This window comes from Moschus berezovskii, chromosome 21, assembly GCF_049115385.1.
Source record: "Moschus berezovskii isolate FMDL1 chromosome 21, NW_MosBer_1.0, whole genome shotgun sequence".
NCBI lineage: Eukaryota > Metazoa > Chordata > Mammalia > Artiodactyla > Moschidae > Moschus > Moschus berezovskii.
The window spans coordinates 46,827,623-46,845,120 of NC_142480.1; the positions used below are offsets into that span (position 1 = coordinate 46,827,623).

Sequence of the window (17,498 nt, forward strand, 5' to 3'; positions counted from 1 at the left end):
CAGTCTTAGAGGCTGGAGTCTGAGATCAGGGTGCCAGCACGGTCAGGGTGAGGTGAAAGCCCTCTTCTGGGTTGCAGACTGTCAGCTTCTCATTGGAAGGAGGTCAGTTCCTCCCCTTTAATAAGGGCCCTCTTCCCATTCATGTAGACTCCATCCTGTGCCCCAGTCACCTCTCAAAGGCCCCGCCTCCTAATCATTATACTGGCGTTTAGGATTTCCAACTACGATATTCAGGGAGGACGCGGCCTTTCAGTCCATTCATCGCAGGCATTCGTGGGGAAGGTGAATGTCTCAAGCCTCTGGCTCCGCTTGGACCCACAGTTGCAGCCATTCCCCAAATCCTTCTGTCACTAACCCTTCAGCGTGGTTTCTTCCCAGTCCCTTCCATGCAGCTTGGGCCTCGACCGTGTCCCCAGGGCTCAGTGCAGATCCCGACTCCAGGCCACCTCTGCTGTGCACATCAGGCAATGAGATGTTAAGATCGTGCCACAGGGAGCATTTCCCTTTCCCTCTATCCTCCAGACAGCAGAAGGAGCATGAGCAGAATCCCAGCGCTGTGTGAGGGAAGCCGCAAATGGTTCACTGTTGACAGGGCACCCGGGTTTGGGGGGTGGACAAGGCTGATTAGAGGCCAGCTCTTGAAAGGGCCTTCTGTGCCAAGCCAGAGTCTCTGGACTTTATCTCACAGCCTGTGAAAGACTTTAAGCCAAGAAAGAAAATGATCAGATTTGCACTTTAGGTAGATTTTTTTTTCTGACTTCAAGACAGATTAGCTTGTTTTCGTCCAGATCAGAGATGAGGAGGGCTTGCATAAGAGCTGGGGAGATTTAAGAAATATTGAGGAGCTAAAGTGGCAGAACTTGGTGAGAGGATGTGGGAGGCAGAGTCTGTGGGGTGGTGATGGATGGACGATGTGATGCCGTTTTCTGAAATGAGGCAGAGGAACAGGTGCTGTGAGGATCTGAGAAAATTTCTATAAAGTGGAAGGAAGTCTGATGGTGATTTGTTGAATCATTAACCAGAACGTCTGTCGGAAGTGGCTGGTAGGGATTGCATGCCTTTTTCCTCTGAAAAAGTGCCTGGTGGAGAGAAGTGGGGTGGCGGAGCAATGCCTGCCCTGCTGAGTGTCTCGTATCCAGGCTGAGAGGGCTGGAAACCTCACACTGCTGGGGAGGGTCAGATGGGGTGACTTCTGTCAGAGACAGAGTCCTGTCTGGGCCCTTCTCCTTGGCTCACCAGCCCCTGATCCCACCCAGGGCTGGAATTCTCCACGGAAGCTTTGAGGGTTACCCTCAGCTGCCTAGAATATCTTCTTCAATCTTTGGAGGACTCAGAGTAGCTAGGAAGGACAAAGGGGGAACGTTTCAAAGAAAAGAATTGAAAGAAGGGAGAACTCAGAAGAAAAATGAGAAGAAGTGGTTAAAGTTCCATTCTTTGTGCCTCTGAGAACTAAAGAGACCTTGGGCTGTCCCTGCATCCAGACGTGGCCACTTCTAATTTTTCCCAGATGGAAGAAAATGTCGTGTCATTAAAGAGTGCCCTATCACCCCAGGTTACCCCGTCTTCTCCAGCGGCTTTGGAGTCCCCTCTGTGACTGTGACCTGCCATTGTCACAAAGACTTATCAAATAAGCCCTGAGATGCCTCCTTTGTTCAGAATGTTGCAAATCAGCTTCTCCCCTTTCTCATTGAAGGGAACGATTAACCACACACTGATAAATTACCATGAAGTGAGGCTGGCAGTCTCGACAAGTGGCAATTAGCAGGCACAGAGGAACTTGGGCCCAACGGGTTCCCTAGGCATGTTGCTGAGGGGACAGCTGTGGCTGACTACTCCCAACTTCACAGAGCAGCCACCCACAGGCCTGAAAGGGGAATTGGTAATCAAACTCTCTAACTAGGCTGGAAAAAGGAACTCCACTGAGGATGTTAGCATTTAAGAACACTTCATACATACTTCTCTGTTTACTCCTCCAGAAGGAAAATAGATACCTCAATCTTCATGGCTCCTGTTATAAGGACCACTTCACACCAAAATCCAGAAAGTATTACAGGGACACTTTCCACTTTCTGTTCAGGCTTTCCAAAATAACAGGAGCTGCGTACTCCCAAGGGTGAGCTGGAATGCTGTTCACCCACTGGAAAGGGTGTAATGCCTCAGCCTGCTGGAGAGTGTTGGAAAGGGACTTGCCTGTTCTGACAACTAGAAAGCCTGCTGAAGAGATCAGAGGAAGGAGTACCAAGTGTAAGAGTGAGCCAGTCATCCAAGTTTAGATGGTACCTGACATCTGACCTTGATACTTTTGGCTCCATCTCATCCTGCCACGAAGGGGAGTAATCAGGTTGGAGTTGCTCATGCTGTGATTGATCCATTATTCTTTGTTGAAAGAATAATTAACCAGAACTTCTGTCTGAAGTGACTGGTGGGGATTGCATGCCTTTTCCCTGTGAAGAAGCACCTGGTGGGAAAAGGCGGGTGCTGGGAGCGATACCTCCCCTGCCAAGTGTCTCATATCCAGAGTGATAGGGCTGGAAACCTCAAAGTGCTGGGGAGGGTTGCTTCTAATTTTTTCCCAGGCAGGAGAAAATGTCCTGTCATTAAAGAGGAGTGCCTGTCTCCCTGGGTCACCCGGTCTCCTCCAGCAAGAGTTCTTACATGAAGCCCAGGATGGTTTGAGGGTTACTGTCCACTGCCTGGAACACATTCTGCCACAAAGGGCAGTGATCCAGGATGGAGTTGCTAGCGCTCTGTAGTTGGTCCAGCTAAACCCTGACCCCCTAAGTGGTATTTGCATTTCAGTTATCTCTAATTCAAATTTGCATTCTTAACGCTTACTTCATTAATGCAGTGTCTTTGTAAGAACATTTCCTGATCTCATACCTTTCTGATTTAAAAGGATCACTTTTCTTTCAGTGGAAGATATTGATCATTCTTTTGATAGGTTTTAGTTAGAATGTTTGGTGGCTACAAGTAACAAAGAACTAATCACGGTGCTTATTCTTTTCATACAGAAAAGAAGTCCTAAGGCAAGCAGTTACCAGCATCAGTACAGTGCTCCATGATTTTGGGTGTAGGACTCTGTGTGTTTTGTTTTTTTGCTTATCCTTTTTCCTTTTGATGATAAAATGGCTTCTCAAGCCCTGTCCATCACATCTGCATTTATAGCAAGAGGGAGGAGGCAGGAGGATGGTACCACAACAGTGTCCCTGTAAACTCCTGTGGCAGATTTCTTTTGGGATCCCAATGTCAGTCTTGGGTCCCTGGACCACCCTCCCATACCCACTTTCAGGGAGAAAAAAAGAGGCAGGGAAATGAGTTACCATGATCAGCTTAGATCAGTTCTTATTCTCTACCATCTAGGAAATTTCTGTTCTAGACAAATCAAGATTCTCTTAAGCTAAAGGAAAAGAAGAAATGGATTTTGAATAAGCAGATAGGTAATGTCTGCCATAGGGGCTTCAATGGCCAGGGCTGCCAAAAAAAAACAAAAATGAAATAAAACAATAATCTTTCACTTTCTATCATAATATGATGATTTTGATTATAAAATTACTGCCACACATTTTAAAACCACAGAAAATGATCCTAATGAGTAAAGACATGAGAATTTGGCATCTATTTAGAAATCTTTATAGTTTGAATATCCTTTGATCCATGGGTTTTATCTATAGGAATCTATTCTAAGTCTAGTCAAGGCTATGGTTTTTCCTGTGGTCATGTATGGATGTGAGAGTTGGACTGTGAAGAAAGCTGATCGCCAAAGAATTGATGCTTTTGAACTGTGGTGTTGGAGAAGACTCTTGAGAGTCCCTTGGACTGCAAGGAGATCCAACCAGTCCATTCTAAAGGAGATCAATCCTGGGTGTTCATTGGAAGGACTGATGCTAAAGCTGAAGCTCCAATACTTTGGCCACCTCATGCGACAAGTTGATTCACTGGAAAAGACTCTGATGCTGGGAGGGATTGGGGGCGGGAGGAGAAGGGGACGACAGAGAATGAGATGGCTGGATGGCATCACTGACTCGATGGACATGAGTTTGAGTGAACTCCGGGAGTTGGTGATGGACAGGGAGGCCTGGCGTGCTGTGATTCATGGGGTCGCAAAGAGTCGGACACAACTGAGCGACTGAACTGAACTGAACTGAAATAATTGTAACTGCATACAGAGAATTAGCTACAAGAATTTTCCTCATGGCATCATTTATAATACACCAGCCTAAATATCCAGCTATAGAAATTAGTTAAATAAACTCCAGTATACTCTTCAGGGTAATAATGTACAGCAATTCAAATAATATAATAAAAGATAATTGCATGGAAATAGTGTCATATTAATAGCAAAAGTAGCGATAAAAACTGATGTGTTATGTTGGCCAAAAAGTTCGTTCGGATTTTCTGTTACGATGTTATGGAAAAACACAGACGAATCTTTTGGCCAACCCAATACAATATCATTCTGTTTTTTTAAATATGTGTGTAGTGGTTGCATATGTACAGACAGAAAAAAGTAAAAAAAAATTCACGTGGTTAGTGCTTATCTCTGGATGATGCGACTCTACGTTTTTAAAAAATATTTTTCCTAAACTATACTTAATAAATGTACAAGCATATGTGCTTTTTCATAATAAGTGGGAAAATATTAGAAAGCTTAAGACTTGGAGAGAGGAGCTTTTTCAGCAAAGGACAGTGAGACTACTTGTGTCCCAACAGTTTGAGGCTCTGAGTGGAAACCTTCTTCCATCCTTCTCCCAGTGCTCCCTGAATTGCTTCCATTGTTTCATGATGATAGATAATGCTAGGATTAACATCTTTGTATAGAAGACCTTTTTTTGTTTTCATTCTCTCAATTATTTTTGTAAGATAGCTTCCCAAAAGTGATACCACTAGGTCAGTGGGTATAAATGTTTTTTCTCACTTATGATCAGGAGTTCCAAACTGCTTCTCCAAGGGGCTGTACAGTTGCAACATTGCCAGGAATACCTTGCCAGCACAGGGTATTATAATTGTATTTAGCGTTAGCTAATTTAGCAGGCCAAGAATGGTGCCCCATTATTTTGCTTTTGCATTTCCAACAAGGCTGAATGATCTTTTCTTTAAGTTGCTTACTTATTATATTTTTTTATTTGTGTTTTGCCGTTTATCTTTTGGGATTTTCATATTTTCCTTTTCAATTTGTACAAACTCTTTCTATATTAAAGATAATGGCCCTTTTTCTGTTGTACTGGTCTAGGGATAGATACTTTCCCCAGGCTGTAGTTTCCCTTCTGAGTTTCTTTCTTTCTTTTTATATACAAAAGCTTTAAATTGTTAGGCAGGCAAGTCTGTGACTTTGTGATTTTTTCTTTTATTTCTTCCAGGGTTAGAAAATTACCCTCACACCCCTCAAGCAGAAGTTTGATGAATGTTCAACTCTGTTTGCATCCAGATTTTAAAAATACAAAACAACTTACCCCTTTACTGGTCTGTGTAAGGATTTAAATCCATTTCCCGTCAGTTTACCAAAATTATCGCAATTATATTTTGAATAATTTTCCTCATTAATTTATGATTCCTCATTTGTCATAGCTAATTTTTATATAAATGGTAGGGCCCATCCTGCCACTGCTTTTTAAATGATTATTCAGGGACTTCCTTGGTGGTCCAGTGGTTAAGACTCTGCTCTCCCAATGTAAGGGTCACAGGTTCGATCCCTGGTCGGGAAGCTAAGATCCTACATGCCACATGGCACAGCTTAAAAAATATATAATAATAAAAATAAATAAGTGATTATTTACCTAAAATTTATTTTGTAGGGCTTATCCTACTTCATGACATTTCAGCTTACTTTCTGATAAAAATTATTTTGATTATCACCCATTTGAATATAAAGTCCTCTACAGACCCAGAATTCCTTTGAAGACAGGAACTAAGTCCTTCTTAAGTATTTCAGTGTACCTAGAGATAGCTAGTTAATATTTTTGAATGAATGAATACACCCTTTTGTGGAGCTCTGTTACTAAAAATTGTGGCTTTTTTTCCCCCCTCATGGCATGTGGGATCTTAGTTCCCCAATCAGGAATCAAACTCATGTCCCCTACATTGGAAGCACAGAGTCTTAACCAGTGGACCACCAGGGGAGTCCTAAGTTCGTGGTTTTAAGTCAAATCAGGGCCAAGAGAAGCTGGCCTTTTGTTGAATGCCCATTGCAAAGCCCCATCTCTCATCCTCCAGGGATCCATGGAGGTTGCATTATTATTACCCGTATTTCACAGATGAAGAAAGCAAGGTGCAGAGTGGTTCATTTGCCTGCATTTGAAAGAAGGATAAGGGTTAGAGCTGGGCATCTTAGCTAAGGTAGCAGTTAAGTAGGTAAATCACAGGACACTGGAGTGTCCAGCACTGGCGTCAGATGGCCTGTGTTCAGTCCCAGTGTGACCTTGCCCAGTTACAAAACCCATCTGTGCTGCATTTGTATATTGACAGTAGTGAGAGGACCTCAGAGTGGCTGTGAGTGCGTAGTACGACTGTGCATCCTGACTGCGAGAATACATGTACTGTTTTGCCCTTTTTGAGATGTTCAAGGCTGTTACTGTTCACAGGCATCCCTCGGACATACTGTGGATTTGGTTCCAGACCACTGCAATGAAGCAGATATTGCAGTAAAGCACAAGTCACAAATTTTTTAGCAATGACAGACCTGTCAGCCGGGCCACTCACTCCATTAACATCTGATTTTCTAATCCTCAGGCCTTGTCTTTGCCTTAAAGGTTCCTATGACCTGCCTTGGAATTAAAGCTTTTATAATGTTCTTTTAAAGAGGAAGTGAGTACAATTCTATTTTAAGTACAATTCTCTTTGCAAATGGAAAATCCAATCGATGAATGTTTAACAACTGTTGTGCAAGTCTCTGGCATTCGTGTAGGCACACGAAAGTAACCGGATGTGTAGATGATCGTGTGGAAATCAGATCTAGGCTCAAGTTCAGGTTTATAATTTCCTAGCCATGTGACCATGAGCAAATATTAACCTAAGACTCTATTTTCTTATCAGGAAACTATGAATAAGAATTCCTGTCCAATAGAGGGTAACAAACAGGAGAATGTGTATTGAAAGTCATTAAATTTCTGGGACTTCCCTGGCAGTTCAGTGGTTAAGATTCCGTATTTCTAACGCAGGGGGTACAGGTTCAATCTCTGGTTGGGAAACCAAGATCCCGCATCTTGTAAGGCATGGCCAAAAAATAAGTAAAACTTAATAAAAGAAGCCATTAGGCTCCTTACCTTGTAAATGTGGCTCTGCTGAGGGTCTAGGGGAAGAGGGTGATAGTTATGCCCACCCCAGGCAAAACTGTGGGACACCTGGAGGGACCAGCATGATGAATGTCAGGGGACCAAGAGAGAAGGGACCACTGGACCTTCTGGACTGAATCTCCAGGAGTTGAGCTGAGGGTCATCACGACAGTCAGCGTCAGGTGGGAAGCCCCAAGCTCCATCCAGAGGCCGCTTGTTTTATCAAAACCTGGCAGGGCTTTATTTACTGACTTGTTTGTCACTCTGTCCTGCTACCCAAGTCTGGCGCGCTCTCTGATGCTTACAGTGTTCATACCCCAGCACCCAGCTTAGGCCACGGCCCCATATTTGTTTGCTGAAGTCCGGAATGGTGCTCAGACCATGTTTGTCAACTGAGTAAACATGACCCTGCCGATGACATTTCTAATCTAGTTTATAGGCAACTTCAAATAAGACCCCGAGAGAAAGAGACCCTGACAGGTGCAAGAAGCATCTGTAAAAAAATAATGCCTTTGCTTTGGGAGTCTGGCCTGTGGGTACCTCCAGTACCATGGTACCTCCCCAGGTCCTTAGGTTCGGCCGTACTTTGACATGTTGTTTTTTTTCCCAAGAGGGTGGGAATGTGCAAATCTAAAACCCAGAGCTCATTCATTCTCTTAACAAACTTTCTTATACCTGCTTTCCACCTGTTCTCGTGGGAAGGTGCAAAGGGGAAAAGCATGGGCCCTGCCATCAGGGAACTCATGACTTGATGCTTTTATTTACGGGGCCCCTAAAAGGAAGGGGGATGCTTTGTCCATCCCCTCTGGACCTCAGACCTTTTAAGCAACAGGTAATGTGATTTTTCTCTGGCAGCTCTGGGTTGGTTAAATAAAGCCCTGTGTCAGTGGCTTTATTAACAGGCCTGCAGGAGCAACGCCAGCCAGCATTGCAAGGCTGACCTTTTCTGTTTCCGTCAGGTGCTTGGTTTACCAGCAGCTGTCATCTGGCAGGGTTTCCCACAGCAGACTGCTGTTGTTGACCTTGTGAGACACTCAGGGGGCAGCCTATACCCAGAAATTGAGTTCTTGGTGAAAGCCACAGCATTGTCTGTGGCATTGGCACTGGCTGGCTTTTTCTTGCTGCCCAGCAACCACGTTGGGCTCTCTCCTGCTGTGTGATGTCAGCATTAGCTATCACAGGCAGTTCTCTGTTCAGTATATTTGCTAATTAAAATCAGTTGCTTTGTCAGTGACAATAAAGCAGTGATTGATGTGATTGCTCTGGGATTTCAATAATTTTTAATTTTAAGAAAATATTAAAACATTCCTTTAAGCAGAGAGCATAGTAGAATGAACACCCATGGGTGCTTTACATAAATGTAATAGTGAACACTTTGCCACATTTCTTCATCTGTTTTCAGGCTTTGCTGGTAGCTCAGTTGGTAAACCATCCACCTGCAATTCAAGAGACCCCAGTTCAATTCCTGTGTCAGGAAGATTCCTTGGAGAAGGGATAGGCTATCCACTCAAGTATTCTTGGGCTTCCCTTGTGGCTCAGCTGGTAAAGAATCCACCTGCAATGTGGGAGACCTGGGTTTGGAACATCCCCTGGAGAAGAGAAGTATTCTGGCCTAGAGAATTCCATGGACTGTATAGTCCATGGAGTCACAAAGAGTCAGACACAACTGAGTGACTTTCACTTTCATCTGTTTTTATTGTTGCTGAGGTACTTTAAATTACAGACATAAAGACATTTCATGCCTAAATACTTCAGAGTGCATGTGCTTGCTCAGTCACTCAGTTGTGTCCAACCCTTTGCCACCCCATGGACTGTAGCCCACCAGGCTCCTCTGTCCATGGAATTTCCCAGGCAAGAATACTGGAGTGGACTGCTGTTTCCTTCTCCAGGGGATCTTCCCAACCCAGAGATCGAATCCACATCTCCCACATTGACAGGTGGATTCTTTACCACTGCGCCACCTGAGAAGCCCAAATCCTTCAGTATTTATCTCTAAATAATGACATTTTCCAATAACCACAACATCAGCAGCACTTCTAACAAGACTAATAAAACAGTAACTCCTTGGTGTCATCTTATCCAGTCCATGTTCACATATCCCTTGTTGTTGCCCAGAAATCTTATAATTGGTCTGTTTAAAAGAGGACTCAGACTTCCCTGGTGGCCCAGTGGCTAAAGGCTCTGAGCTACCAATGAAGGGGGCCTGAGTTTAATCCCTGGTGAGGGAGCTAGATCCCACATGCTGCTGCTAAGACCTGGCACAGCCAAATAATTTTTTTTTTTAAGAGAACTTAGTCCTAGGCTAACATGTTACATTTTGCATCTTAGGCTTTTAAAATCTAGAACGTTCCTTCCCCTGAGCTTTTTGGATGTTTTTGTTATTCACGCCATTGACTTGTAAGAGTTCTTGGATCTTTCATGAGAGATTGTAAAGTTTTAGGGGGATTCCTTCTGTGCTAAATTTCTTTTGTTGCATTTGTATTAGGTACTCTTAACTAGAGGTGTGTGTGTTTAATATTTTGCCATCAAATCTTGCTTCAGTATCTTAGAAATTCATTTAGATCTGACCTGGGCTTTTTTGTTGGTTTTTGTTGTTGTTCAGGAAAAAGCATTTCTTATATTCACTTCTTTTAAATCTCAAATAAAATATCTTTCCTGGATTTTTACAGAATGTATTGACTTCAAATGAATGCAAAATAATAAAGGTGGGTTCTGAATATCAGCCATGTATAAGGTTAAGGAAACCTCTAATAATTCTTCTTCATGTTCAGTTTGCAGAGAAATTTCAGGAAGTGAAAGAAGCTGCCAGACTAGCCAGAGACAAATCCCAGGAGAAAATTGAAACTTCAAGCAATCATTCCCAAGTAAGTAATTTGCCCGTAAAATAAATGAGTGTGATCATTGATTGGGACTTTGTTCCTTGTCACTTTTGACAGGAAAGAGCAAATTTTCACAGTAGGGCATTTTGAAGGCTTTTTCAACTATTAGCCTGTTCACAGTGAGAAAGATGTGACATGTTTTTATGATACTTGAATTTTTCAAGATGTGGTGATACATTTTGGATGGAAAACATTTGATAAGATGAGAGTTAATGCATGTCCCTCATCTGGAATTCTCTCTGGTCACTGTTTAAATACCAGTGCCAAGAAGATGTGTTTTCTTTCTGTGTTGGGAGGGGAGGTCTCCATGAAGCAGGCTCATGGACCAATGCAGGTATCTGTGCCCGTGACAGAGAAAACTTGGTCGATGCCAGAGGCTCCCCGTCTGTTTCCCTATTATAACAAAGTCGGGTGGGAGATGGTATTTCAACAGCTTGGTTTAGTCAACGAAAATGTGGCTTTGCCAGGAACTGAGTCATGTCTGCTTAAAAGTGTGGTCACTGACTAAAAGGGACCTATCTTAACCTGAAATAAAAATACCTGCCTTCCTGATGTCTAGAGTGGGGTATGCAGTAGTAGGCAGAAGCCTTGACCTCGTGACAGAGTTATGTGTAGAGAGACAGGGCAAGAGAGACATGAGGAGCAAGCATCTGGGGTTAGGAATAAACATGATGTAAGTGAAAGCTAGGAGTCTCCCGGCCTGGGGCAGAAGAGTGCAGTGGGAGGACCAGGGATGTACTTGGAGGGACCATGAAGGACCCAGAATTCTTCATTAGTGGATCCCTTCTTACCTAATTTTGTATTATTGGATAATGAGAAGACACTGGAGGTGTTTTATGGCCACTGATCAGGAATTGACATGATGGTTGCATGTGGGTGGTGAGGAAGTCAGGGAGCAGCCGAGGGCGGGAAGACTGGCGAGGAGGCTGTGGGATGGAGAATGGCCATGCCGGGATGGCCGAGGATGGATTCTGTGGCAAAGATGAGAACCTGCCTTCTGGAAGAGAACCAGGAGGTACAGGCATCCTGAGTGTCAAGGTCAACACCCTCAGCTTGATCATCAGCCATAGCCGAACCTGGATCATATAAAAGATGTCCCTGTGGATTTATGGAAATGAATGTGTGTTAGACTCCAAGTGGACAGGAACTTTCCTGGATCTTTATAAACAATCTGTAATATCATCTAAATGACACTGTTGATTTAGCGTACTAATGTCTGAACTGAGTAATATCTGAGGAACTCTAAAATTGGGCACTTAAAGTGCTCCATAGTCTAAGGAGTTTCTTTTTTTTTAGAATGCTAAACTTTATTTCATTAGATAGAGGAAAATCTATCTTTTAATTGATTTTTTATTGGAATATAATTGATTTACAATGTTGTGTTACTTTCTGCTGTATAGCAAAGTGATTTAGTTGTGTATACACACAAACACACACTGTTAGATTCTTTACAGAGAACTGAATAGAGTTCACTGTGCTCTTCAGTAGGTTCTTGTGAAAGTTGCTCAATCGTGTCTGAATCTTTGTGACCCCATGGACTATACAGTCCATGGAATTCTCCAGGCCAGAATACTGGAGTGGGTAGCCTTTCCCTTCTCCAGGGCATCTTTCCAACCCAGGGATTGAACCCAGGTCTCCCGCATTGCAGGCGGATTCTTTACCAGCTGGGCCACAAGGGAAGCCCAAGAATACTTGAGTGGTTAGCCTATCCCTTCTCCAGGGGATCTTACCGACCCAGGAATTGAACTGGGGTCTCCTGCATTAGGTTCTTTCTTAGCTATTTCTTCTATATATACTAGTGTGTATATGTCAGTCCCAATCTCCTAATTTATCCCCCCACACCCCTTTTCCCCTTGGTAACCACAAGTGTGTTTTCCACCTCTGTGACTCAACTTCTGTTTTGTAAACAGGTTCATTTGCACTATTACTTTAGATTCTACATATAAGCGATAACTTACAATACAAAGTTTCTAATATACCATCTTTTTCTAAATGTCATGTTATAGTGATATCTTTAATATCTGAATTTCTTTATATAATGTTTTTGCTTTAATGTTTATTTTCTCCCCTAAAGTATTTTAAACCTAAAAAAGTCAAGTGTACAGAGAAAATGTTATTATATAGGTATATATTAATTACATATAAATGGCTTTTCTAAGCTTTAGTTTTTATTTACCCTTGCTGATGTTTTCCCAGCTATGGAGATCATTGTCCGTTTTTCTTTTTATTAGAAATCACACAGTTGCTTGGTTTTTTTAATTTCTTAGAGAATGAGTACTTTGGCCAAATTTTCTAAATACTTGAAAATTTTATTGTTTTTTGTTTTTTGTTTGTTTTTAAATACTTGAAAATTTTAAACAACCTAAGGACAAAACATTTTAATGTGTTTTTTCTGAAAGTAAAAGCAATACATATTTATTGCAGAAATTTAAAATATGCCATACTGTAAAGGAGGGAATAAAAATTACCTATATTCTTATAGAAGATATTTTGTTAATGTTTTAAACTATTTCTTACTAATATAGTTTTCCAGTACATTTTTGTATTATTCTTTTTCATCTTTTTTTTAAGCTTATGTTTGTTATAATCATTTCCTCGTGTTTTCAAATATCATTTTTCAAAACTATTTTAATGTTTAAATAGTATTCCAGTGTTTGTTTATATCACAACTTATTCCACTAAACTCCTATAATTTGGGACAGTGACGTCTAAAGAGCCTCTTGATGAAAGTAAAAGAGGAGAGTAAAAAAGTTGGCTTGAAGCTCAACATTCAGAAAACTAAGATCATGGCATCCAGTCCCATCGCTTCATGGCAAATAGATGGGGAAACAGTGACTGACTTTATTTTTCTGGGCTCCAAAATCACTGCAGATGCTGATTGTAGCCATGAAATTAAAAGACGCTTACTCCTTGGAAGGGAAGTTATGACCAACCTAGATAGTATATTAAAAAGCAGAGACATTACTTTGCCAACCAAGGTCTGTCTAGTCAAGGCTGTGGTTTTTCCAGTGGTCATGTATGGATGTGAGAGTTGGACTGTGAAGAAAGCTGATCGCCGAAGAATTGATGCTTTTGAACTGTGGTGCTGGAGAAGACTCTTGAGAGTCCCTTGGACTGCAAGGAGATCCAACCAGTCCATTCTAAAGGAGATAAGTCCTGGGTGTTCATTGCCAGGACTGATGTTGAAGCTGAAACTTCAATACTTTGGCCACCTGATGAGAAGAGCTGACTCACTGGAAAAGACCCTAATGCTGGGAAGGATTGAGGGCAGGAGGAAAAGGGGATGACAGAGGATGAGATGGTTGGATAGCATCACCGACTGAATGGACATGGGTTTAGGTGGACTCCGGGAGTTGGTGATGGACAGGGAGGCCTGGTGTGCTGTGGTTCATGGGGTCGCAAAGAGTCGGACATGACTGAGCAACTGAACTGAACTGAACTTATGTTATTTCTCATTTTTCATTAATATAAATAACACTGTGATAAGCCGTTCTTGTGTACTTTTTGTGCATTTGATGGTTTCTGCAGGATAATTTTTTTTAACTTTTAATTTTATATTGGAGTATTAGTTCAGTTCAGTTCAGTTGCTCAGTTGTGTCTGACTCTTTGCGATCCCATGGACTGCAGCACACCAGACTTCCCTGTCCATCACCAACTCCCGGAGCCTATTCAAACTCATGTCTATCACGTCAGTAATACCATCCAACCATCTCATCCTCTGTTGTCCCCTTCTCCTGCCTTCAATCTTTCCCAGCATCAGGGTGTTTTCCAATGAGTTGGTTCTTTGTATCAGGTAGCCAAAGTATTGGAGTTTCAGTTTCAGCATCAGAGTATAGTTGACGACAATGTTGTGTTAGTTTCAGGTCTACAGTGGAGTGATTCAGTTATATATCTACTGCAGGATAAATTCTTGAAATGGAAGTATTGGACTAAGGGTAGGAGGTTTTGTGAGCTTTTGACACATACTGCAAACATCCCTGCAGAAATGTACAATTCTGACTCCCACCAGGAGTGAATGAGAGCAATTTTTCCTCCCACACACTCACCCACAGAGCTTTGTTGATTCGACAGAAGAAAAATGTATTTTATTGGTTTTTTTTTCATTTTGCATTTCTTTACTAGTAAGATTAAATTTTTTTGTTTATTGAGTCTATGTGTGTCTTCTACTGTAAATGTCAATTGCATATCCTTTCCCTTTTTTATGTTCATTTTTATTTTTTAGCATGGATGGTTTTGAACCTATACAATACTAGGCAAAATTATGTAACTGAACCCCATGGGCCCATCAGTTCAGTTTTAACAATTAGGAATTTATGAGCAATCATTGTGGCTCAGCTGGTAAAGAATCCACCTGCCATGCGGGAGACATGGGTTTGATCCCTGCGTTGGGAAGATCCCCTGGAGAAGGGAAAGGCTACCCACTCCAGTTTTCTGGCCTGGAGATTTCCATGGACTGTATAGTCCTTAGGATCGCAAAGAGTTGGACATGACTGGGCGATTTTCACTTCACTTCAAATTTCATCTACCCCCACCCTCTCCCTCCATCTTTGTTTTAAAGCCAATCCCAGACATCATTTCATCCACAAATGTTTCAGAATGTGGCTCTAAGAGCCAAGAACTCTAAGAGTTTCTTTTAAATGTAAGTATTGGCATTTTGGTTTTCATATCCACTTCAAATATTTCCCCCACATTATTGTTTACATTCTAATATAGTTTATGGCATTTTTTTGTGATGCAGAAATTTAGCCAGAAATTCATTCCCTTCATGGTTCCTCCCTTTGCCTTTATGCTTCTTGGAGACTAAGTAAGGTCTTTCTAAGACCTTATCTGAGACCAGATGAGACTGACCTCCATGTGGTATGTCTTATTACAGAAAGCATTACAGAATATTCATAACGATGCTAATAGTAATGGAGGCAGCAGACACCCGTATCTGATTCCTGGTGGGTTGTTTTTTTTTTTTTTATCCCTAATGATCTTTCTGTAGCCTTAGGATAAAAAAGGTTATCTCAGCTTCTTCTTGTCATTTGGTTGCTAAGTCGTGTCTGACTCCTTTGTGACCCCATGGACCGTAGCCTGCCAGGCTTCTCTGTCCATGGGATTTCCCAGGCAAGAATACTGGAGTGTGTTGCTATTCCTTCTCCAGACTCAGTCACTGCTTCTTATTATAACCATCCGCACCCCCGCTGCCTTTTTAGTCTGTGACTTCTGTCCTGTTATTTAAGGAGACAAGGTATCCTGACTTGTAGGTTTATCTGTAAAGTCTGATTTTTAAAGTTTCTGCCTAATGGCCCCAGATGCTGTCTTGTGAATAAACCACACAGACTTTCTGGGCTCCGTGTGGACTCTCCAGGGCCAATCTTGTCATTAGCCTTTGTGTTGTGCGTTCTGGTTGGAGGCGTTGGGTCTCCCACACTCATAAACACACAGCTCCTGCCGTTGTCAGGACAAGTAATAAGGTGTGAAGGTAACTGCGTCTTCCACTCAGGCATCCAGTGTCAATGGGACAGATGATGAGAAGGCCTCTTGTGCGGGTCCTGCCGACACACACCTCAAGTCTGAGAATGACAAGCTGAAGATCGCTTTGACCCAGAGGTGAGCATGTGCAAATCCAGGTGCTGTCGTCTCCAGTGTCAGCTCTCCCCTGCACTCTCTCCCACTGGGCAGTGCTTCAGGAACTTGGGGGAGGAGACCGGGTCCTGCTCAGAACAGCCAGTCTTGTATCCTGGCCAGAGGAAGACCAGCGGCCTTCGTGGCTGTTCCCTGTCCACATCAGCATCTGTGTGTGTGTGTGAGAGAGAGATGTGACCCTGTGCTTTTTTTTTCTTCAGCTGTACTGCATAGCGTGTGGGATCTCAGTTCCCCAAGCAGGGACTGAACCTGGGCCCTCTGCAGTGGAAGTGTGGAGCTCTAACCACTGGACTGCCAGGGGAGTCCCTGTGCTTGTGTTTCACTTTTTTGAGAAGCCAAATTTATCATTTATTTGTATATGATAGACTGTCTTGAACATCCAAGAGAAACATATAAAAACCTTAAGAAACTATCTTTAAAATAATATAAAGTCTCACAAAAATCAGTAGCTTTTCTATATGCAAACATCACATAGACTGTATATTTGAAGAAGAGATTTCCTTTATAATGCCTATATGCTAAGTCTCTTCAGTCGTGTCTAACACTGTGACTTCATGGACTGTAGTCTGCCAGGCTCCTCTGCCTGTAGGATTTTCCTGGCAAGAATACTGAGGTGGGTTGTCATTTCCTCCTCCAGGGGATCCTCCCTGACCCAGGGATCAAACCCAAGTCTCTTACATCTCCTGCACTGGCAGAGGGGTTCTTTACCACTAGAGCCACCTGGGAAGCCCTTCCTTTATAGTATGAATTATTAAATATAATACAAACCAAAAAATACATAGGAATAAACTTATAAAATGTACAGGATCTTTGTGAAGAAAACTCAAATAATTTTGAGGACCATACATGAATAATTTAACAAATAGAAAAAAGTCTATTGGAAAGGAGTAGGAAGCCTTAATATTTTAAAAAAGTATCAATTTCCCTTAAATTGATGTATAAAGTTAATGCAGTCCCCATAATGATATCAGCAAGATTTTAATTTTTAATGACTACAGTAGCCATGCTTGTGTTTTCGTACCTCGAGAATGTGGCCCCTTTCCCAAAGCCAGGCTGGACCTCATCGTGTGAGCTGGCCCCATGAGCACCCTCTGGGTCGCTGTCTTTGGGGTCATTCTGTTCACCTGGCAGGGAACTCTGCCGGCTCCCCCCAGCCTCCCTGTGTCTGCGTTCTTCAGAGCTGCCCTGTGTAAGAGCTCTGTCGTATTAATCCCTCCATTTTACACAGATAAGGAAACCGAGGCCCAAGTGGTACAGTCAGTCCTTGCCCAAGGTCACACGGCTGGTAGATTCTCCACTGTCCCACACTGCCTGCCTATACTCAAGGCAGGAACGTTCAGGAATCCTCCCAGGGGCAGCCAGTTGTGCCCCACAGCTGGAACCGATGGGTTAGCACCCGCTTCTGCCACCCAGTGGCCTGACTGGTGCCTGGAACTCAGTTCCCGTGATCTGACCTAGGAATTCCAGAAGGAATGACATGAGATCCACAGATCCAGCACCTGCTTTGGACTGTGGGCTTTATCAGGTGCTTCAGAGGACAAAACTGTGACCAGTCTCTCTTAGTCATCAGGCAATCCTGAGGACTGTTTTTGGTTGTTCAAGTCACAGTGGACTGACTGGTTGAAAACGTTTCACCCCTAAAAATAAATGTCTTTTTTAAATTCCATTTTAATGGACAAGTGAATTACAGGAATGAGTGTGAAGTCATTTCCCTAAATCA

At 42.6% G+C, this 17,498-nt stretch overlaps 1 protein-coding gene across 3 annotated transcripts in view; it reads left to right on the forward strand.

The window, feature by feature from the left end:
* The window catches only part of HOMER2 (homer scaffold protein 2), a 97,641-nt gene that overhangs the window by 66,972 nt on the left and 13,171 nt on the right, over positions 1-17,498 (forward strand). For all 3 annotated transcript variants that reach the window (XM_055417899.2, XM_055417898.2, XM_055417897.2), the window contains 2 exons: positions 10,040-10,132; positions 15,636-15,742. In XM_055417899.2, coding sequence (XP_055273874.1) covers positions 10,040-10,132; positions 15,636-15,742 — 200 coding nt within the window. The remainder of the gene's footprint in view (positions 1-10,039; positions 10,133-15,635; positions 15,743-17,498) is intronic.